This window comes from Agelaius tricolor, unplaced genomic scaffold, assembly GCF_023055355.1.
Source record: "Agelaius tricolor isolate 1412-34295 unplaced genomic scaffold, bAgeTri1.0.p SCAF_9, whole genome shotgun sequence".
Lineage (NCBI taxonomy): Eukaryota > Metazoa > Chordata > Aves > Passeriformes > Icteridae > Agelaius > Agelaius tricolor.
In genome coordinates this window covers 25,183,065-25,207,276 of record NW_027269269.1, presented here as the reverse complement: position 1 = coordinate 25,207,276, position 24,212 = coordinate 25,183,065, and the positions used below count along the sequence as shown (strand labels likewise).

Here is a 24,212-nt window from a genome sequence, read left to right as displayed (position 1 = left end):
ACTTCTGTTCCCCTCCTCCCTGCACTGTTGTCAAATCCATCCCATTCCTTCCTTCAGACATCTTCCTTACAGACAAGAAGGAACCTCTCTCTCCTTGACTACTTCCCTGCACCTCTGCTCTCTCCTTCACCTTTTCTGCCAGCAGTGCTGCCCATTACTCTGCTCAGGGAGACTCAAACTAGGGAGGCGCTGCATTAGGCACAGGAGTGCTGTGCAAGGGAACTGGACAGAGAACAAGTCCTCCAGATTCCGCTCTGCCACCAGCCTAGCTCACAACTTTAGAGAAAAATCTTAACCTTTGGTTTCTACATGGTCAGCTAGGATTAACAGGGCCCAACCTTTTTTTTTTTTTGTCTTTTTTTTTTTTTTTTAAGTTGATGGCAAAAAAACCTGCATAGTATGTCCTATTTTTTCTACTCCTAGATGTGATAGGTGATGGAAGTCATGAAGCAGTATTGCAGGATCCATCTCCTGATTAGAAGCACTCTTTGGGACATTTGAGGCAATTTTAAGACACCTCTCTTACAAACCATCATTGTCATGGTCGAAAAATCCACCTGAGAATGCATGCTTGTCAGGATGCTATCTCAGGATGTACATAGGTGCCTTGGGTTCTGATCTTTCTTCTTTACTCTTCATCCATAGTTGAGCATAGAGATCATTTATGGAAAAGCAGGAGTGTGTTAGAACGTGCATATACTCTCAGCTTGGTTGCAGTAAGGACAAGGAGGATGAGAAAGCTGGGTAACCATGAAAAGCTTTGAAATGAGATTACTGAAAGGGAGGAAATAGCTCCAGAGAGCTTTGTTTAAAGTCTTCCTCATCACAGTGCATGTTATTCCTTTGAGGTCACTCAGATAAAGGTACAAATTTGGATATGGCATGGAAATAAAGCACTTCTTGAGTTGAGCAGGGTACTTCAAGAACTGGTCTGCATCAATGAACAGAACACCCCATAATTTCGTCCTCTCAAACTGGGAGTTTACCTTGGGAGTCTACAGTCTAGGGAGATGTCCCCAGCAACCTGACTGGTCCTATCCTGGAATTACTCTTTGCTAATAACTCCCATCTGGGATTTCACAAACTGGTTTCATTCAAGTTTGCTCTTCCCTCTAATCTCAAGTTCCCCAATTAGTTGAAAAAGCACTAAAATACAGAAAGTCTTGTTGAAAATTTTCTGGATACTTCCAATACTGATGCCCATGAAATGAATAAAAAAGTAACATCAAGCTCAAACAAGAGGGATACACCTGTGTCCAGCCATTTGCTGATACCTTTCACATCTCCCTCATGTCAGTTTTTCCTACTAAGTGGCCAGTACAGATCTCCAACGATTTCTGAACAAAACTTCCCATTTTAACTGTTGGAGGCAGAAAAAGAAAGAGCTGTTCTCAACCCAGAAGAGAAGAAGCCAGTCTTCAGTTTTAAAGCAAATCTTCTAGATGTAAATTGCTGCATAATTTAAGTTTATTGAACATCTAACACCAGGAAATGTGCAATTCATGAAATTTTCAGTGACGATACACGAATGAGAGTTTCCGATACATTTTTAAAATGTGAAATTATCAAAGTTTTATGCACTGTCGACTTTGGCCACATACGGCAGAGTTAATTGAAAGCGCAGTCCTGGCTTTAAAGGTGTCCCCATGAAAGTGGCAATGTGTGTTTTATTGTCTCTTAGTCATTTGCAACTCAAAGGTGCCCAAATTTATGCATGAGAAAGTGTTTCTTCCAACTGCCAGCCTGCACTGCAAGACACTATTGAATCCAAGAATCCAGGTAGATGCTTTATTTCTTGCATTCACGTCACTGGTCCTGTAGTTTCTGCAAATTAAATAACGTGTCTGTTTTCCAAGATGCAACCCTTAAGCTCCAGATCAGACCCCATAAGAAATTTGCTTGCAGTGGACCAAAGATGCTCTGGTTGGAGTACTCTCAACAAGAGGAACAAACAAGACAGAAACAAACTGCTGGGTAAAAGCAGAAGGGTAAAGGTATCCCCTCATGCAGTAGGGCAGAACAATCTTTGATAAAAGGACACAGGTTACAACTCTTCCCCTCACAGACACATCTCAGTTTAGGATTTCTGTAGCCTCAGGTTGGAACAGGTACTGCCAAGGACAACCAAACTGAACAGCTCATCCTTAACCTCCTAGAGAGAGGCAGCATAAATCCAGGCTTGAATCCTCTGCTCCATGAAATTGGATTAGAGACTCTACCTTGGGTCTACCTAACCCAGACAAATGGCCCTTACAGGTTTTTTTTCTCCTTCCTTGTTTTGTTTTGGTTTTTTTTTTTTCCACATAAAATACTCTGAAAAGGCAAAAAATCATTGAGGAGGACTTAGGCAATCTTCTACCCCACAACAACCAAGGCCAAAGAGCAGAACTCAAACTCCAACGCAGAACTGATGGTTTTCTAAAAAAACATTAGATCATACATTCTCAGTATAACCCTGGTGCAGGAAGTAGACATCATAAAAGTTGTTGGACTACTTGGTTTTACTACAAGTACATCTTTGGTCCCTCGTTTTGGTCATAAAGCTGCAGCAATAGGAAACATGAAGTGGGATATGTGGTTAAAGTTTAATGCAGGGAGATGAAAGAAAAGAGCTATGCTTTCCCCTTCCTTGCAGCTGCAGCGAGCCAACATCAGGAGTAAAAAGAAATTGACCACACTGACTGCAGACTGCAGAGCAGATACTACACTGTACATTTTACAAATGCAACAGAGCTGCCCACCTCCAAAACTGCCCAGGGAAATACAGAGTGTCAGCTCCCTTTTTGTAGCCACCATCCCCAATATTGCTGCTGAGATACCTGCAAGGGCTGTGCTGCTGCTGCCACCTCTGCTCACAGAGCCAACAAGCATTTCTCAGCCATCTGCTGTGACAAGTAGGGGCTCTTCCACGGCCTGCCTTCAGCACAGCAAGCCAAGGAACAGAGATCTGGGAGCAGGGTGCTTTTGGAAATGTGAACTTCTTCACCTGTGTCTGTGTGGCAGGTGCAGACTTATTTTGCTTGCCTACTATCTAGCACTTAATGCAAGCCCCTTTGAATGGTGGAAGTCATAGAGCTCTAACATGTATAGTGGCTAAAAACACAACTGGGGAGAAAAATTAGACATCTCCAAAGCAGCCCAGGGCTTGGGAATTATCGTGCTTTCCGAACTGTGGGACAGCCATGTTCCAGATCTTGCTCTATTTTTGAACAGAAATAGATTTCAAGGTCTTATATTGTACTGGCTTAGAAGCAGTCTCCACTTCTTTCAAAAAGGCCATCCTAGCCATGAGAAATTCTTCTTTGTAACAGTTTTCATAAAACAACCATATTTTCCCAAACAGTTTCTCTTTTTACTATTCATGTGATCATTTTTACAGCACCAGCTCTGGCTACTAACAAAAGTAGTGACTATATAGTATCAATCTACTTTTTTCACTTAGTTCAAACATGTGAATTGCAGAAAAACAAACAAACAAAAAAATTAATTTGAGAAGAGTTCCCCTTCCTATGAGCATTGCTATTAGGTAATGCTGCCGTTAGACATCTATACAGGAATTTGAGAAAATGGATGTCTGAATGATCTTTAATTTTGCCTTTGAATTGCTTGGGTTTTTCTTCAGAAACTCAGCACAGCAAAACAACCACAAGTCTGCCACCAATTGTCCTCTTCCTTATAACACCCTGGGTCTCTCTTTTCCTCTCAAAGTTGCAATTCGTGTAACCCAGAGAGGGACCCAGAGCTCCATCCTGCACCCCCAGTTGCAGGAATGTATTTCAGGGTCTCTGCTGCTGTGCCTTTGCTCCAGTGACTAAAGGAGGCAGCAGCATCGCGCTGTGGCTCAACCGGCAGGTGCAAAGCACCAAACGTTCTGCCGGGGTTAGAATGAGATTAGCAAAATCCTACGGAACAATGATTCAAAGGTGCTGTAACAAATCAATTTCCTGCATGCAAAAAACACAATTACTACACCAATTATCTTGCTCTCACCCCATCCCTCTCTCTGCAGTGAGCCAGGGCTGAGAAACCTCATCCTTTGGGCTGCGAACATACAGTCCCTCCTCTTAGGTGACACTGCAAATGGTAGGAAGAGTAGTTCTCCATCTCTCTCTTGATGAGTTGTGCCACACAAGGGCACAGAGATTGCCAAAATAATAATGGGGAAACAATAGGTCCATTGGTCTTTGAACCTCTATTCCAAGTTCTCCACTTCCATGAGCAAGCACGCTACTATTCCCGAGCAATTCATATCTGCCAACGCAGATTATCACCTCTAGTGTTTCTAATCCTCTCCACTTCATCACCTTTTAGTTAATTTCTCACATCTCCCTGTTTTCCCATTGTGGCACAAATGCAGAACCTCTATCTAATGCAAAGATGGAGGGTAAGGGGTGATTTTTTATTCTTTCTAGGACTTACTTATTTTTTTAAGAGGAGATTCCCTCATCAAAAGTCAACACGTTCAGCACAGGCAACCCAAGTCTACAATGTTTCTTGTCTGTTGTTCAGAGCCAGAGCCCAACTGCAGTCCCGCTGCACCACATCTGAGCTGATGAGCTCCCCCACCCTGCTGAGGTGCATTTGGTAAGGATGCCATTACCAGCAGCATAACAAGGCTAGTCGAAAAGTCCAAGCTGAGTAGCATCTATTTCCACCCAGAGTCAGCAGTCTCCACGTTTTGTTCCTTGGCACTGCTGAGCTGCTGAGGCCCTCAAACAGGCCTTGCACTGACTGGGAAAGATCCAGCAACACTGAACAGTCTGGACTGCATGCAATGCAAAATGGTGCTCCTTGCCTCCTGCCCAGAAAACAGATTGCAATTTGCATAGTGCTGTACCTGAGCTAATAAACCATCATGAACTCTCTCTGGGTCTGCAACCATGGCACAAATAATCTTCAGTCTGGATAATTCCCATTATGTATCCTGGCTCTTTTGCTCCAGCCACAATACCTTTTACCTCTGGAAGTCCATGGTGCCAGCCAGCATCCACTACAAAACTTGCTCTCAATTCTGTCTGCTCTCATTCCCATTAAACCCAGTAGCCAACAGCACCAATTTCACTCTTCAGTTCTTGCTGCAGGTGAGATAAGAGCAAACCAGATGCACCATCCCCACATGCTGCTGATCAGCCTGGCAGTCTCCTGCCATCTTGTTCTGCTGCTGCCTCCCTCACTGGCCCAGTTCCCTCCAGCTCACAGATGGCCCTGGGAGGGCTCAGCTCTTGTGACATGCCAGGAATGCTACGGGCTCAACTACATCAACTTCTGAGCCCGAAGGGAGCAGTCCAGTGTTCAGTTACCTGTTTTGAGAATGTGCAAGGTAAAGAATCACAGAATAATGAGGTTGGAAGAGACCTCTAAGATCATCAAGTCCAACCTATGCCCTAACACCTCAACTAGTCTATAGCACCAAGTGCCATGTCCAGTCTTTTCCTAAACACATCCAGAGATGGTGATTCTGACACCTCCCTGGGAAGAGCATTCCAGTACTTTATGACTCTTTCAGTGAAAAATTTCTTCCTAATATCCAACTTATACCTTCCCTGACATAGCTCGAGTCTGTGTCGTCTTGTTCTGTCACTGCTGCACGGTGGAAGAGACCAACCCCCACCTGTCTACAACCTCCCTTCAGGAAGTTGTCAAGAGCAATAAGGTCACCTCTAAACCTCCTCTTCTCCAGGCTAAACAGCCTCAGCTCCTTCAAATGTTCCTCATAGGGCTTGTGGTCCAAGCCCCTCACCAGCCTTGTTGCCTCCTCTGGACATGCTCAAGCCTCTCAACGTCCTTCCCAAACCGAGGTGCCAGAACTGGACACAGTACTCGAGGTGTGGCCTCACCAGTGCTGAGTACAGGGGAAGAATGACCTCCCTGCTCCTGCTGGCCACATTATTCCTGATACAGGCCAGGATGCCACTGGCCTTCTTGGCCACCAGGGCACACTGCTGGCTCATGTTCAGCCGGCTGTTGACCAGCACTCCCAGGGTGAAAAGAGCAGAGCCTTTATGTACCACATTTGTCAATGGGGAACCTGTCAAAGCCTAACACAACTCACAGGACAGAGTTACAGACACTGAGTTTTCACCTTACTGGGCATCCAGAAGGCTGCCTTTTCCCACCTATCAGACAAACCTGGATGAACATTCCGCAAAAAGAAAGAGGAAAACGGTCTTTGAGTCAAGCAGCTGATACAATAAGGATTTCAATTGTTAATATAGAGGACTTCCTCACATCTTGCACCAGTATTTGCATCACAGCACAAATAATACAAGGCAAGAAAGAAAAACACTTTAAAGAATATGGTTCTTTGTCAGACTGGAAGTATTAGCTGTGATTCAGAAATTAATGACAGCATAAAAATCTATTAAGGCATCTAGACTGTCTCTCAAGGGACCTTTTCATGCTTGTAGTGCATGGATTATTCTCCAGGGTTCTGCCCAGCCAAACTTCAGATGTCCCAAATGACAGCAATTCCACCATGATTCTTAACAAAGCTATATCACCATCTAATTTCTTTCATGCATTAACAATCTTTCCTCTCCTGCCAATTTTTTTCTTTCCTCCTCAAAATTTTCTATCATGAGAGACTCTTCTAGCTCTGAGTCCACACTAGACAATTCTTCATGCCTTTCCAGTATGCCTACATCATTAGCATAGCTCCTCTTTAGTCATTTAGCCAAAACAGCTATATATTTAGCTTTCACAAGCATTCTTCATAAGTCAGTCCCTCCAGCCCCTTAATCATTCTCCTTGCAATCCTCTGAATTCCCTCTAATTTTGTTTACATCTTTCTGGAATTGAAGTGCCCGGAACCAAGTGCTGTAAACAACAACAGCTTGTTATCTGGCTAGACTGCAATTCTGGTGCTCACAGCACAGGCCCGGCACATGCCATGCACACACAGACACATGCACATGCTCGTCCTCTGGTTCAGACACAGCATCGCTACAGGACACGAGCTCTGCTCACTGGACATTCCCTCCTCCACAGTGACACCAGCTGGGTCTCTTTCAAGGAAATCCAGTTCCAAAAAAGATGGAAGCAAATCTTCAGTACAGCACTTTCAGCTGCCTGCAGGCTCAGGACAGACACCAGCTGTTGGCTGCACTCAGGTAACATTTTCAAATTTTTGATAACAACTACAAAGGCCACAATTTTCAGAACTTTTTTGTTTTAGACATCAGTTGAGACTCTGATGCAGTCTTATGACAGAAGATAACACATCACAGGAAAGCCTTTAAGCACTTGTGCCTTAATCTGTTCTTGAAACTCAAGTTGGATTTTTTCTAACAAAACACCTTTTTATTCTTTATTAGAAAAATTCCATTTTGGTGAAGCAGAAATGTTGTGCAAAGGTCTTTGTTTTGCTTCAACAAACTTCTGGAGAACTTGAGAAAGAGTTCAGAAAAAAACTGTCAAGGTTCCTGCCAGCTCTCAAGACATCTGAATCACAGAACATTCTGTGTTGGAAAGAACCCACAAGGACCATTGAGTCCAGCTTTAAAGTGAATTGTCCACATGAGGATCGAACCCAAAACTCAACATTATTATCCCCAAGCACCAAGGAAAGCTGGCAGCTTCACAAGAAAGTTTCTTCTAGATCAAGGTCACCCTAAGACCCTCCCTGTAACAATTTCAAAACCTCTTCTCACTTAGCATCCCCAGGACTGAAAGAATTACAGTGCTATTACTCCTGTGTGTAGAGAGAAAGTAGAGCTTGGAAGTCTTCTGCCTCCCCAATACGTTTCACATGGCCATTCCTCCTTCACAGCAGCTAAACCAAAGCTTCAGCATCCAGGAGAGCTTGAGGGGTTTGTTTCAATTTTTGTGGTGATTTGGGTCACTTTGGTCAGAAGGAAGAAGAAGAAACCAAAAACTCTTGGGGTTGACCAGGGGATGAGCAGAGCCTACATGCAGGGGTCTTGTGAGGTTCCTTGAAGCCTGAAGAAAAGGCTGCTGCTACAAATATTTACATTGGGATAGACAGAGCAAGGCCAGCCAGAATGGCCTTTTCTTTCTTTCCTCTATGCACACAGCAGGCCAAAGGAGAAGGAAGACTGCACTGCTGACCGTAGCTCTAGGTCCCTCTGGGGCAATGCCACAGCTCATTTACCTCATGCTGCAGCTGGACTTTTTTTTTTTATCAACATCCCAATCTGTTGCAGCTCTGTGGCTGCTGGATAGTACAGAAACCAGTCACCAATAGGCACCTAGGATACATGAAATTGGAGAGTTTATGTACCCTCACTTTAGCTCCCACTGTTTCCTGCCTTCCCTCCCTTAGCTGGCCTCAACTACAGACAGCTCTTACAGTAGTTGGCTAGCATGATTAATTTTTTTTTCTTTGAATCACCAAGAAATTACTGTTCGTAAAAGCCCAATATCAATACAGCACAACTCTTTCAGACAAATAGTTTCCTTTCCTCTCCAGGAGATGAGACGTACAGAACATCTCATGAGGGCATGCCCAGGCAGGTCTATCTTGTTCAGCTACCCAAACTGAGACTGGACAGAACACAGCCACGCTGGACAGAGCCTGTGCTGTTGAGGAGGTTAAATCAGCAAGGCTGTGTTAATGAAGGTAACAGCCAGAGTACAAAGTTGCTGATTTTACTGCTTCAGGCTGCATCCAGCTCATAATGTAGCATAACTACACAAGGAAGGTGGGTTCAGTTGGGTTGTACGATTTTTGAACATGTTGGTCTAAATAAAAAACAATGCAACTTGTGCATGTAAGAAAGCCTCCTTTCATCTTCTTCCTTCTATTCCCAGAAACTCTCCCATGAAAGTGTAGGAATCAAACATGTCCTTTCCACTCTCTAGGCCATTTTTCCTGCCCAGGTGACTGAAGTGTGACTAAGTTGCCACCTTACACTGAGGCTATCACAGAAAGATGAGGAGGGGTAGCCAAGCCACGGAAACAATTCTGTTTCACTGCAATAATCTCTTGCCATGTCAAGATAGGATGCAAATGCACTATGAATAATGGTCACTCCAAAAGCACACATAGCTACACAGACATTCCTATCAGCAATCAGGCTGCATTCACCTCCTGCACTAACATTCATGACAAGTCCCTTGCACAAAACACAACTCTGGACCAGATTTGTTAACATTTCTCAAGCATCTTTACCACACAACTTGTGCATTTTCTGTCACAAGCATATATATATATATGTGCGTATATATAATCTTCTATTCCATACATACACCTTCCCAAAAGCCAAGGAAGATCTATTCAAAGGCCATACCTTTATACACAGATCATGTATAGAGGCACAAATAAAACTGGATGTTTTGATCCCATTGTACAAAGTACCTTTATAAGGCAAAGAGTAAATGCTTCATTATATGAAGGTGTACCAGCATGAGAAAAGTCTAAATGCATTTACACTTCAAAAATTCCACAGATGCCCCTTTAAATAACCCCTCCTTCCTGCATAAGGCAAAACCTTACCAGCAAATCCCTCCTTTTTCGGACATTCAAGTACACATCCCCGCAGTCAGCCTCTCCAACACCCACAGGGGCAAGTCAGGTAACAGTGCAGTGGCTGCAGAGCTCGTGATCAGAGAGTCTTGCTCCCTTGGTGGAGCTTTGGGTCAGCTGCTGAGGGTCAAGCACAGCCAGGCTTCAAGCAGGTGCAGCAACCAGAGTACATGCAGAAGAATATTAATAGTTATTGTCCTAGCAGGTTGCAAGGATTAATTGGTTCTGGCCTGCAACTCCCCATCAATGTAAGTGCTTTGGGGCAGAGGGGAGGGAGCTGTGATTACACACTTACATTGCATACTCATATGCTATTGATTTCCCAGTTGGAAAGGCCCACAGCCTTTCGTTTGTCTCCTTTCTTGCTGCCTTCCTCATGCCAGTGCTCATGACCTGCCTGCCACATCTTCCCCCTCCCAGCAGCACAATCACCATCACCAGAAAAAGGAAGGGGACACCCTTTTTTGTGGGAGAGCTCAGCCAAACCAGAAAGAAATGCAGAAACCTACATCCATGAGGTGACACAGAGGCAAACTCTAGGGAAAGGAATGAATTTCAACAACTGAGTTTCCTTTGGATGCTTTATATGACCTAGGGACTGCAAAAGCCAGACTGTGAGCCCACAGCTGTGATCACACTCACCTTTGCTTTAAGCCAAAGCCCCTCCTCTGAAGCCTGCCTTCTCATAGTTTTTTTTTTTTTTTTAATAAAACAAACCAGTCCTAAAAAAAAAAACCAAAAAAAAAACCAAAAAAAAAAACCAAACAAACCAAAAACAAACAAAACCAAAACTACAACACACCAACCTGCCTTAATTGGACATGTGTACCCTCGCATTGCCTGGAAAATCATCTCCTTTCAGAGGTATCATCCAAAGGCCACTACCTCTATAGATGACAACCACGGAAAAATCCTATTTTATGCTTGTGGGTGACCAATAAGCATGTCTAGTGTAGAGGGCCCTTTACCCTCAGCATGTAGTTATGCAGAATTTCTTCCCCAGGAACATGAAAACAGCAGATATGGTCAGCAAGACTTCACTGTGGGACAGAATACTCCTTAGGCTCAGAAAACTTAGGGTAGCAGCCCTTGTAGTGCTTTTCCTTTTCCTTCCTTGCAGATGAGCAGGGCAATGCTGCCACACAGGCAGGTAACCTACTGGAGGGCTGCCTCACAAGGAAATGCCTCACCTTCCTGGAAATTCAGCATCAGCCAAAGCACCACTGTGCAATGGCACAGCACAGAATCAAACCTGGGCTTCTTTATCCTGTGCCTGTAAGAATCATGTACTCCAAGCATTTTTCCCCCTTCCATGCTGATTGCAAGGATGTGTGCCCTTTGCTGACACCAGGAGAGGGCTGTGTCTCACAAACTCACCTACACATGTCCTTAGCTCCCTCTCAGAGTGGGACAGGATGGTCTGTGCTGTGCTTGATATTTCTGGTTTTATTATGGATGCATTGACAGCAGGAAGAGTACATTAGCTGCCAAAATCATTGCTCATTTAGTATGAGCAGCAAATGAAACTGTTATGCACCTTTTTAAGGAAAAGGGAGTACCAAAGCAAAGGTTCATGCTTCTTTTAGGGACCACAGACAGTAAAATTCTGCATCCTTCCAGCAGCACCCTGTGCACAAAGGAGATGATATTTGGCAAAACACATGTCCCCATGTTCAAAGGCACACATGAAAGATTTTCTCCAGACTCCTCCTGGATATCTTTGTCTGGTACCATTATAGACTTCACTCAAATCATTCAGTCCTTTAACAACCTCTGTCAGACAGCAGAGACAGACACCTCAGCTGATCCTCTTCCACAGAAAAACCCATCAGACGTTCTGATGTGCCCAGAAAAAACAATGTCCCTTGCCCTCACTCTTCATCAGCTTTTGCCAGCTGTCCTTTCTTCTCAGCACACAGGGAAGCAAGCAGGGATACAGCTCCCCATCACCAGCCCAGCCTCAGCATCCTCTCCAGGCAGCTGCACACAACACCCAGCTCTGCCCTGGGACCTGGACATCACCATCCCTGGTCTAACCCAGTCCAATACATCACCACCCCTGGTCTAACCCCATCCTAAGCAACTCAGCCTTGCACAGGGTAAATCTGCTGGGGGAAGGGTCCTGGCCCCACCAGCAAGGCCAGGGCCTTGGCTCACAGGAGGCACAGCCAGCACACAGAAAGGGTGTGCATTCCTAGAGCACTGGCTCTGCCAGCAGCCTAGGATGAGAGCAGCTGTATTCCTCACCCTGACTGGAAGGAGCTCTGTTGCTAGTGAAGAAAAAAGTAAAAAGAGTAACTATAAAAGAGAACATCTCCTCCTCAGACCATCAGCGTACACATAAGTGTGCTCCAAGGCTAAAATGGAGTGCCCAAAAACATTGGGAACTGGGTTCTTTGTTACAGAACTAGTAAAACTCTTGTGTGAGAAAAGATATCTGAGAATAAAAGATGAAGCAAATTTTTACTTATCATAACAAAGCCCTCTGAGCAGGTAGCTGAGTGCTGAGATTCATAACAGCTAGAGGAAATGGGTTCTTACTTGTATAATTATTGATTATTATGGTCAGCAATCACTGAATAGAAGTGGAAGAAACACTTGGGATATGTTTTCAATGCTCCCTGTTTGCAGATAAAAAGCCTTCTCTACTTCTCCCCTGTCCTAAGCCTACAAGAAAAGTATATTGTTTCATGTATTAAACCTCTTCATCATTTAAGAGAATGCAAGGCAGCTGAGTGAGTTGTCTCTTCATCAATACAGTCCAGCCTGTGAGAGCTTCCCTTGCCTTACTCAAGAAGGTAGAACTGGAAAAAGATAGGAAGAAAAGTATATTTAGGCGAGCAGGAAAAGCCTTTTTTTTCCTCTCCAGTTGGCAGTATCTCAATGTAATCCAACTGCATCACAATGGCCCCGTGCTCTTCCTCATCCACCACAGTGTCACACTCACACTCACCTTGCTGCTGCTCCCTCCCTGCTCCCCATCTATTACACATTCTCAGCACAGGCACACTGGGGTGCACACTTCCATCCCCACAGATTGCACACACCTCACCCAGTAACAAACACATCATTTCTCACACCCGCATTGCCCAGTGACGTTACAAAACACGAGACTCTACAGATAATATTTGTGCTGTGGACCAACCTAAAGCAGCCTGCACCACATACCCAACTGTTTCCATGATTGCTTTCATCAGACTCATTCCTCATTTAAGAACACCCTTGAGCAGCTCAAGAAATATGTTATAAATAAATGTTATAAATGTTGCCAGGACTATGCAGGCCAGTTCAGCGTGTCCTTTCCTAAACCATCCACTCCACTAAACTGGCTGTGGAGGTATCTTACTTTTTTTTTTTTCTTTTCTTTTTTTTTTTCTTTTTTTTTTTTTTTTTTTTTCTAAACACAAAGTCTTTTACAATTAACCAATTAGGTGGGGTTGTCAGGGAGGTTCATTAAAGCAAGCTGGGATTTTGCAAATTGCTGATTTTAAACAGCTGCTATTTTTCAACACAGAATTTGTTTAGAAGAATTTTCAACTTAAAGCAATGCTAAAGGAAATGTATAATTTGTCAAGGCATTCATTTTTTTAAATAAAATGCTCAGGGTGAGGAAATAAAAATTAATTTTCATATTGACAGCTAAGTAAGAGTAATAGTAAGTGAAAGTGCAAACATCAACACAAAATTCTTCTAAATTATCTAAATGCAATTTTTTAATAGACCCTAATCATTTGCTTCTCTACCCCATACTCATGCACCCATTTTTGACTTGGGGAAAAAAAAGGAAAAGAAAAATTCAGCTTTACGATCCATTTCAACAATCTGATATCTCTCAGATGCTGTGGGGCACATTGTGCTAAGAAACGAATCCATTCGAGGGAAGAGCTGCACCATGCCACTATAAAATCCCACCCACCAGCAGTGCTGGGGTGTGTAGGTACTTTTATTCCTCCAGCCCCCACAGGGCAGGAAGGCCAGTGCACCATGCACGAGGAACATCCATCCCGCCTCCGAGCCACCTGCCTCCCAGGGATGGCTGGAAGTGCAGCAGCAGAGAAATGCAAGAATCCTGAGCCACCAAAATGAGGAAACAGAGTGATGGCGGGGGGGAATCCTCTGTGCAGGACTTGGAGCATCTCACCTAGGGGGTAAGGAGCAAAGGCTGGAGCTGTGCCAAAGCCCCTGAGGCGGGCAGGCAGGCACAGAGCCCTTTGCATCCCGCCTGGCAGAGCAGAGGCGCTGGGGGCGGCAGCCTGCGCTGGCCGCTTGGCACCGGAGCCCCTCGCTCTCCTGCCAGGCTCAGCTGCGCTCCCCCCGCAGCCCCAGCGCTGCTATTCAGCCTCGGCTCGGCCCGGCAGTGCCAGCGGCGATGCTCCCCTTCTCCCCCGCGCCTGCTGGCTCTGGGAGAGCGGAGAAAGACAAGGAGCTGCTTTTGCGGTCAGCGGTACACCCCCAAGTGGACGGCGAGGAAAAGGGGAGAGAGGGCACGGCCAAGTTTTGGGTGGCTCGCAGAGGTGTAGGCTCAGCCGCCCGGCTCTGGAGGGATGCGCGCTCAAAGGTCTCTGAGCGGGGTCACTGCCTGCCAAAGCCAATACTGCCGCTGCCTGGGGTAAGAGCTCCACAGAGTTGTGCTCAGCAGGGTTAGAGAAGCGTTCAAGGCTTGTTACCACAGCTTTCAGTGAAAAATAATTAATTTGAAATAAATATTGTGGGGAGGTTGTGTTGGTTTGTTTGGTCTGTTTAAGGGCACAATATTTTCCCACCCCTTTTTAACTCCATCAAATATCTTCAGGCTTGTTGCAGGCAGTGTTCTACTCCTCCCATGCAGCCCCAGTATTCCTGCCTCCCCATTCTCTCCCTCTTCACATTGGAGAAGGGAAATTACTGCTGGCTATGAAACTAGATCCAGCAGTGCTCTGGTTTATATCATGCCAGAAGTTTGGGAGCAGTCGAAAAAGCAGCAAAAAGGTTTGCAAATACTCATACGCCACCACACCACCCTATCCCATTGCAAAACCTAGGGAGGGCAGCTGTGTTGCCTCTGCCTTTTTAGAGGGTATGTGATAATACAGACCTCAAAAGACCTTCCCTGAAGCCTTCAAAATGTGGCTGATACTACAGTGGCAATCCTAACTCACTAAAACAGAAGGTAAAAACTGTCCGTGCCCGTAGCCTGGCATAGGCTCCAGCTATAAGGATGGACTAAAACAGCCCCTGGCTGTGCTGGCATCAGGATGCTCTGGTCACAACTCAGGGAAGGCTTGTGACTTGAAAACACTGCATGGAGCGAGCGCCGTGGTCTACAGGCTAGGAAGTGTGCATCAGACAGGCAGGCAATGCTCAGAGTCAACACGACTTGCCAATGTCCGTCTTTCTTGACAGTTCTCTGTCTAATCCTCCAGAGCAGGGCGAAGTTCACACCAAGCTACACAACTTCATTGCTGGCGTTATCTACTTATGCTACACAGGTACTCATTCTCCTCTTACCCCATGTACAACCTGTGTGCTGAGAAAAATCCTCCTTCCCTGTCAGAAATAGCCACTTCACAGCAAGGAAGGAAGTCAGCTGGAAGGTGCTGGTGTTGGATTCACAGTCCAGACTTCAGAGAATGTAAATTGAGAGAAAATATGTGACAGTGAAAAGCATGTGTACGAGACCCAGAAATGGGAGAAGTGAGACTGTATGAAAAGGAGCACTCAGCAAATGTGAGAAGGTGGCAAAAATGAAGGATTCCATAGTGAGGGCTTGCAGGAGTGACAGGTGTGAGGCTGCAATAGAAAGCGTGTGTGTGACAGGGAGCCTGCCTGTATGGGAATTTGCTTAGTAGACACAAAATAGAAGAGAACAGTACATGCAAGACTGTGTGTAAAAGTAGGAGCTGAGGGGAAGTGAGGAAGCTGTGACTGGCATATCTCCATGCACGGCACTCCTGCACTAATATGTACAGGAGTGAGAAAAAAGCACTGTGAAAAAAGCCGTGTGTGAGCGAGATACCCTCTAAGGGTGCAGCTCACTGCAAATGCAAGACTGTGAGGCACAGAGTAGGCCAGATAGAGTACATCTATGTTCTTTAGTTATATTTTCACCTATGTGTGTGTATATGTGTGCACACAGGCTTACAATGCTAGTGCAGCAGGACAGGCAAGGGATTTTAATATGCAAGCAACCTCGAACACAAGTGTTCAGGATGGAGGCTCGAAAGAGGGAGGGGGGAAAGGGGAAGGGAGAACGTGAACACAAGAGAAGCAGACTCTCCAGGAATTGCATGTGCTAGGAAGCTAGAACTGTATGTGCCAGAGTGAGTTTATTCATCTTCCGTGCTATATCCCTGAGAGTGTGTGTGTGTGTGTGTGTGTGTGTGTGTGTGTGTGTGTGTTCAGGAAGGACCACTGATGTGAGTGAGTCTGGATCATGCACAAGCTGCAATTTTGAAGGCTATGATTATATGTACATGTGTGACATGTATTAATACATACAGCATGGAATGCATTAACCCTTAACTCCTGTTTACAGAAAGCATCTCAAAACCAGCTAGCATGCCTGTCATCACTTCGAACTAAATTCCATACTCACACTTGGCTCTTAAGCAAGAAACCCAGCTGGCAATTCTCCACTGAACAAAACCCCAAGCCCAACAAATTTTCATCTCCTGTCTTTCCTCCATCACTCTCTCTCTCTTTTTTTTTTTTTTTTTCCTCCTGGCATAGAGGGGAAGGACATAGTGTTTTCTCAGACAGACCAGAGGCATAGAGATTCCTCTAACCTCCCCCTCTCTGGACAAAACCAAAATAAAAATAATAAAAAACCCACAAAACAAAACAAAACAAACAAACAAACAAAAAGCCCCAAAAGAAACTTAACACTTATCTCCTCAGGAAGGTAAAGAATTGAGGAGAATCAGTACTTGTGACCCAAAGTGCTGAGAAACAGCGGCTGTGGATGGAGGGGATACCCACCTCTACCCACCACTCTTTTCCTTTGCAAATCTTAACTGTTCTCCCCCCACCAACTCCCCCTCTGCAAAAGCATAAATACAGCAGCAAAGTCAGTCACATGCAGTGTCCTCTAACCATAGGATTCACCAGCAGAGATCTCTCCTTGGCTTATTTCCTGAGGCAAGGGGGGGGGAAGGTTCGGAGGGGAAAAGGGGGGGAGAGGAAGCTCCAGCTTCCAGCTCCATGTTTCAGGCCATCCTCAGTCCATCAGCCTCAATTAAAGCAGAAGGGTTTGAGGAGGTTGCGAGAAAGAACTCAGCACATACCTTGCAAGGAGAAGAGGGACAGGAAGAATCCCAGCACCCAGATACTGTGCAGCCAGTAGGTCCTCATGCTTCTCTCTCACTCGCTCCGCTTCCTCTGCCTTTTTCTCCGTCTCTTCGCTTCTGTCTCTCTCTCTCAATTTATCTTTTTTTTTTTTTTCCCTCTTCGCTCCTCTCAAAGAAAATGGGATTCGTGTCTCCCTTCAGTCCCTCTGGGCTCTGCTTTGCCAGCTCTGACAATCCAGTCGCAGCGCAAGCTGACCCGCGGTGGCCAGATTCCCAAATAACCTCTCACTCTCCCCTTCAAGTGCTGGAGAAAGGGGGGGCCAGGTTGGATGCTCCACCGTAGCCTGGACTGGCTGTAAACACAGAGAATCTCTCTGTCTCTCTCCTGCAGCTCCAACTAAATGCGACTGTACTTAAACAAGCAATGCCTTATAGGACAGCGCTCAGAGCAGAAGAGATCCCACCTCTGCCACCTAGTGTTGCAAGCCAGCTCATTTATTTCATTTTTATATATATAAATATATATACATTATGCTATAGAAATATGGTTCCCTCATTCCTCTACAAATGTATCTCTTGGATCACAGTCTATGAGCCATTCCAGGCTCAAGAGTCCCTGGGGTTCCAGCTCCAGTGCACACAGGGAGGATATTCAGCGAAGGAATATTCCTCATCACCACAGCAAGAGGCACAGCAGGGCAGGTTTGGTTTCTCGGCAGAGTTCTGCTTGACAAATTCTGAAGCAAAGGTCTCTCTGATGCTGGTGTCACTGCCGGGCAGTACACAGGGGCCAGAGGGAGATTCAGACGCACTGACTGTAATTACAGAGCTGCCAAGTCCTCCAGGAAAAAATAGCAAGCATCAGTCTGCATTAATCTTTCCTGGATCTCCTGTGACTTCTATGCAATTTCAGAGGGACCAAAAAGAATCCTTCTGTAATGGAAATCCAGCTTGAAAAGCAACCTTGCTTCCCTCACTGCCCTTCCTTCAAATACAGGTTCTACCTGCCATATGTAGCACAAACTTTTTTCCTCAAGGAGTAATTGGCTCATGTAGCTCTATTTCCCCCTAAAATCATGGCCTCCAGTTAGAAGAACACCAGTAAAAAAGTACTGCTTAACATTCAGGGCTTTTTATCAGTCACTCTCCAGGCATTTCACAAAGGGTGTCCTTTCACAGCTGGGAATGTGGAGGCAGTGTGAGTGCACAACTTCCGAGGCCAGTCCCTGGGACACAGTGTGACAGCCCAGCTGGACTGCCCAGACAGCCCTGTGGTCCCTCTTCAGGCCACATTGTGCACTTCATTGTGGTCACCAGGCAGCCTACGAGGATGCCAACACTAAAGGACGCTAATTTTCAATTTACACATTGAGGGTGTGGGTGAGCAAAGGTGAGGGTCCCCATGTAGGAAAGGTCTGTAGGATTCTCATCACTAATGATGTCATTCCAGAAGTGTTTCTTATTGGACTGCTGTAGAGAGCAAGCTGTTCTGTGAACAGAGCGCACCTAGCCTCCCTCCCCGTGGGTTCCTGTCTGCTGACTCAAGAATCCCTCTGCCCTAATAAAAGCCAGAACCCATCATATCCCCTGTGACATCTTCTGTAGGAAGAAGAAATCCATGCTATGGCCAGTCTTCCTCCCTAGTGGACCAAAATGAAAGACAAAATGCAAGACACCTCTTGCCTTAGCCTGGTTGGCTACTGCCATGTACCACCTACATAATTCTCGGGTTTTTCACTAGGGAGGGATTGGAGCATTACCTAATCGCCAGTTCTTAAGAGACATACAAGAATAATTTACTTTTTAGCCTTCCACCCTCTTTTAAATGTGGTTGAAATTGGTTCCTTAGGAGGAAGAACATATGGACAAACAGATACACATGTACTCTCAGCTAGGCTTTACTTCCCAAGGAAATCAAACTAAAAATATTAGAGTGCACTAAGGTCAACTGACTCTAGTCAGTGAGGAGCATGCTTCTTTTTTCTGAAACCATTTCAGATGGTTTTCATGCTCTGATACTGTATTGGGTCTGCATGGCAAGGTTTTGGTAAGTGGGCTGCTTCTGTGAGAAGCTGCCAGAAGCTTCCTCTGTGTCTGACAGGGCCAAGGCCGGGCAGCTGCAAGACAAACCCACCACAGGCCAAATCCAAGTGTACTATCAGCAATGGTACTAACACCTCTGGGATAATGTATTTAAGAAGGGGGTGAAAGCTGTGTAACAGCAGCCAGGAGAGAGGAGTGAGAATATGAGAGAGAAATAGCCCTGCAGACACCAAGGGTGGTGGAGAAGGATGGGGAGGAAGTGCTACAGACACTGGAGCAGAGATTCTCTTGCAGCCCAGGATGAAGACCATGGAGGTTCAGGATAGATCAGTTATCCACCTGCAGCCCATGGAGGACCCCTTTCTGGAGGAGGTGGATGCCCAAAGGAGGCTGTGACCCCATGGGAAGCCCACACTGCAGCAACCTCCTGGCAGGACCTGTGATGTTGTGGGGAAGCCACACTGGAGCAGTTCATGAAGAAGTGCTGCCTGTGGGAAGGACTCATGTTGGAGAAGTTCATGGAGACTGTCTCCTGTGGGAGGGAGCCCACACTGGAGCAGAAGAGTGCGAGGAGCCTCTCTCTGAGGCAGGAGGAGCAGCACAGAGAAGTGTGATGGAGAGATCTCAGTCCCCAATCCCTGTTCCCCTGTACCACTGCAAGGGAGGAGGGAGAGAAAATGAGGTATGAAGTTAAGCCCAGGAGGAAGGGAGGAGTGAGAAAGATATTTTAAGATTTAGGTTTACTTTTCATTATCCTGCTTTGATTTCATTGGTAACAAATTAAATGAATTTTTCTGAAGCTGAATCTGTTTTGCCTCTAACTGTACTTGAGGAGTCATCCCCCCCATCCTTATCCTGACAAGCTTTTTGCTGTATTTTTATCCCCCTGTCCAACTGAGGAGAGGTGATGGAGCAACTTTGGTGAGCACCTGGAGGCCAGCCAGCCTCAAACCACCACAGATACCAAGAGAGTATGGTCTGAAAGAGAGCACAGCCAAAAATAAACTTGGCACTCAAGATACATTTGGAACTTAGCATGCCAAATTCAAGTGGTGACAATCAGTTAGTAGGTTTGGAGTAGGAGTTTTGGGGGTTTTTTGCAGAAAACCTCCCAAACATCTAGCTTAGGTTCAGGGACCAGCTAGGCCAATGCTTTAATACTACACCAGCTCTATAAATTTCTTTTTAAATTATTGCAATAATTTCTGACACACGACTGTTAATGTGCTCAACATTTGTTTTTTCAGTTGTCCTATACCTTTATGATCCATTACCTCAGTGCTCACCATCTACACCTGATATAATATACAGCATTATATGCATTTGTACTGTTTCACAAATCTCCTCAGCTCCCATATATGGCACCAAAATTCACCTGCCACCTATCCCACAGCCACATCCATAACCTCACCTCCCACCTGCCCTACTCATAATCCCATAGGGTCCCAAAGCCTTCCCAGTTAAGCCAGATCATTATGCAACCATTCAAAGTCTGCTTTACCTACAGATCCCATGGATGATCTCATAATACACAGCTCTCAAGCACATGATTATCTCAGACTTTGGATAGGAATATGCCATGGCCTGAAAAAAAAAATCAAAATCAACCCTCCTTTCATCTAAATCATTTCCCATGTCCTATGGCAACTTGCCCTGCTAAAAATTTGTCCCCATCCTTCTCACAGGCCCGCTTTAAGTACTGAATTGCCGCAACATTTATTATAACACTTATGATAGCAATTTATATTGATTCTAGTAATTAATAATATAGCCTAGTAATTAGTCTTGTGTTAATTATTAATCAATATTATATGTATTATAATAATTAACATTATTTTTTCTAATAAGTAATAATAAATGATAGCAGGACTGTATCTCTGCTCCATAAATTCCATAGGGATGTGTGTGAGATGATGCTGAACCTAGTGTTGTTCCCATCCAAAATAGGCCATGATAGTTACAAGTCCAGAGAAATGACAGAAAGGAAGCAGCACTCTCTCAGGCAGCAGCATCTTACACTTCCCTGGAGAAGCTGGCATGACTGAAAGGAGAAGCAGCTTTTTCTTACAATGTATTTGACATACTCCTAACCTTCAAAAACATTCAGGACTGGATTTTGGCTGCCTTGCTCATGCTGAGTCATACCAATGGGGTTACTCGGGACATTAGACTGCTAAATATGAGCAGGAGTATCAGATTCTGTGGGCTGAAGTTCTCTGGGATTGGTCTCTGGCCAAAAGTGAGTCCATTTTCCTCTAGCCAAATCTCTCAGCTACCTACATATTGTGAGGGCAAAATCTGAATCAAGAATTACGCTCGACTCTCCCTAAATCCCTCAAATATTAAGAGGAAAAAACAACACCACCACCAAAACAACCAACTAAACCCCAAACACGCAGCAGTCCTCATCCTTCAGTCCTTTCTTTTTAAATTACTGCAATCCTCCCACTTCACCCAGTATTCAAATGCCAAGAAGAGCACATCTACAATCCTGTATTAAGAAAAAAAAAAAAGGTTGAATTCTGACAGAGCTCTGATTGATTGAAAGCCAGCTACTTTTAATGCATAGTGAAAGTGTTTCATTAGGGCTGAGTGAATGGATTTAGATGCACCGAGCATGGATGCTTGTCCATTTTTAATAAATAAATGTGCTTTGTGCAATTAACTGTTTAAGCACTCACACTTCCATTTCTATTTCATCTTAGCTTTAGTCACTTCAAGCAATATCAATATTAACTTGATTGTGCAGCACACACATAATATTTTCTCTTCCAAGTTTCTATCCTAAACCTACCATTAAATACTTCTCAAGCAGGCATGCTAAAGTTGATGGAGGAACTTTTAACTTTTCTATTACAGATTTTTTCAAATTACTGTTATTTAACTGTGCAAATGTAATGTTGCATTAACAAAAGGCTTAGTGGTTTTTTTACTGTAATAGAAATAGTATTGGAAACACAATGCAAATTTTGCAGGGTTTACATAAGAGAATGAGTATTCCTGAAATTGCAAGTTAAGAGAGCTTGGTAAAGTGAGCAGGAGGCAAGAGACATATATTACCCAGAAGTGGCTTTTCTGTGTGTTTTAGTGTATGTATATCTGTTTTAGACGTATGTATATTACTTCTTGTTTTATTGAGTGTTTTATCTGTGTGTTTCATGGCTTTGGACTGGTGCACTCATGATAAATAGTGCATTTCAGTGTGATTTAGAAGAGTGCTGTGGCATGTACTGCATGTGATCTTGGCAAAGGGGGTGGAAGGAGATGTTCAATCTGCAAGAAATACTCATTTGTCATGTGGTTCTGTGAAACCCTCCACCGTCCAAGGTCAAGGACTGCAGTGTCCAGAAATGTGAGTTCTCTTAGAAGGGATGCAAGGGCCTCAAGACCATGATAAATAGTCTCACACCTGATTAAGCTCCTTTGTGTAGACTGAGAAAACAGCATTTGTGTTTCTCATTTGCCTTCAGCTGGACATTCAAGAGAAGACAACCCTACTCAAACCACACTGTCCACCTGTTCTTTCCTTTCTGCCACCTCATACTCCTCATCTATATTCCCACCTTCTCCCTCTCTCAGCTTCTTGCCTCCCACCACTACTGTTCCCATCTCTTTTCTTCTCCACTGTCTTCCTGTGAAACTCATCAAATAAGGCAGTGTCTTCTTGAGGCTTCTTGAAGGGGAAGATTTTCCATCAGGGTTTCCACAAGACTCCAAGTTGAAAGTAGCTTTTTTTATCAAATAAATGCCAGGCCAGCAACTATGGAAGGTTGCATATGACTACATAGCAATTCCCTAAGATGAAAATCCACAGAAATAGCCAGCCAATGAGGTAGCAACAGCACTCAAGGAGCAGTGGGAAGAAGGAGGAGATGGAAAGAACCTTCATTTAATTCCAACAATGGTGCAATGACGCAGCGGGGACTGAACCCAGAACTCTCGGAGACAAATGTGTTGCATGAACTGGTACAGCACAAATGGCTGAGTTCCTCTAGCAGCAGCCTTAGCAGACCCACCTCCTTTACAAGTTAGGTCACATAAAAGGATACGTCACAAAAAAGCATTTGCCAGCAGTATACATTCACACATTGGCGTTGTCGCATAATTAGAACATAAAATAAATGGCATGACAGATGCTATCAGCATGTCTACCACACTGTATCCATGGTGCCAACTCCTTCTCCAAGGGGAGCCTCACCCAGGCCACTCTGAGAAAGCCTGAAACACGGGCATGTAGAAACCAGCCTTTATGGAAATACACACACAAAGTTCTGCAGAAAGGGCCTCCGCTCTTTCAACATTTGTAAGATTTTACAGGAAATCTGCAAGTGTGAATGACAACAAGAAGAAGAAAATTGGCTAGCACCCAGGAAAAAAACCCAAAAATCCCCAAACTTTGGCAGATAATTTTTTGAGTTGTCATGTTTTTTTGTGGGAAAAGAGTCAGCTCTTTCAAGCCGGGAATAAAAATAATAATTCTGTTCAGCTCCTTTGAGCACCAGGGAATCCACAATCCAAAGGGAGAGGCGGTTACACCACAAAACCCTTGCCACAGCCAGTACTAACTGGCTTCCTCAGAGGCACAAGGAATCCCTCAACACTACAGAGAGCCTTTTAAGAAGTGTTTTTGCAGCCCCCTGGTCTTTAAATCTCCACCAGAGCCTGGCAGCGCAGACCTTTCTCTCTCCTCCTGGGACTCAGGGCACATTCCCCCAGGCAATACTCTACCACAGATCTTTCCTTGACATAGCACCCAGCTTTCCTAGTGCCCACCCCACTCTACCCAGAAGCAGCCCTTTTATCCCAGCCATTGCCTTTCAGATCTTTGGTCACAGCTGGTGGCCTTGTGCTTCCCTCCATTAACGCTCTGTGCCCGCCGGGGAGGAGCTGCTGGATGCTGCAGCCCAGTTCCCTGACCCATGGTCCCAGCAAGTCAAGCATCGGGCTCCCCAGCTGGTACTTCCATCTTCAGGCTACGGCTTGTTGGCTTTGCTAGATAAATTGTGGGTTGACTTCAGAGACAGGACTGCCTTATGCCTAGGCACCTCTGAAATTTGTCCTTTGTTGTTTAGGCAAAGCAGGAAAGGAAATTGCAGCCATTTCCTGCCTGTGCCTCCCTGACTGAGCTCCAGCACATCCACCTGACACAAGAAGGTCCCAAAGAAATGACTGTCAAGTCTGTACTTATCACCCAATGAGATATGGGAGGCAAATGACATCAGTCTCACTGTCTGCAGAGCTGACCTGCACATAGCTGAACAGTGTGATGTTTTCTAGACAGAAATACAGAAAAGCAGCATATTTTTTTATTTTTTTTTATGATTTTTTTTTATTTAAGGGCATCCATACTCAGCAGTCTGGAAGGCAGCTGGAGTTTGAGCCATGTGAGCATTCCCATTGCAAGAGTCTCCTTGCAGTGT

General features: G+C 44.9%; 1 protein-coding gene across 1 annotated transcript in view; it reads right to left on the bottom strand.

Annotated features, from left to right (window-relative positions):
* LSAMP (limbic system associated membrane protein) overlaps positions 1 to 17,182 on the bottom strand; it is a 990,094-nt gene extending 972,912 nt beyond the window's left edge. The window contains exon 1 of the mRNA XM_071433325.1: positions 16,747 to 17,182. Within this exon, the coding sequence (XP_071289426.1) occupies positions 16,747 to 16,813 (67 nt within the window). The 5' untranslated portion in view covers positions 16,814 to 17,182. The remainder of the gene's footprint in view (positions 1 to 16,746) is intronic.
* Between the last annotated feature and the right edge of the window lie 7,030 nt (positions 17,183 to 24,212).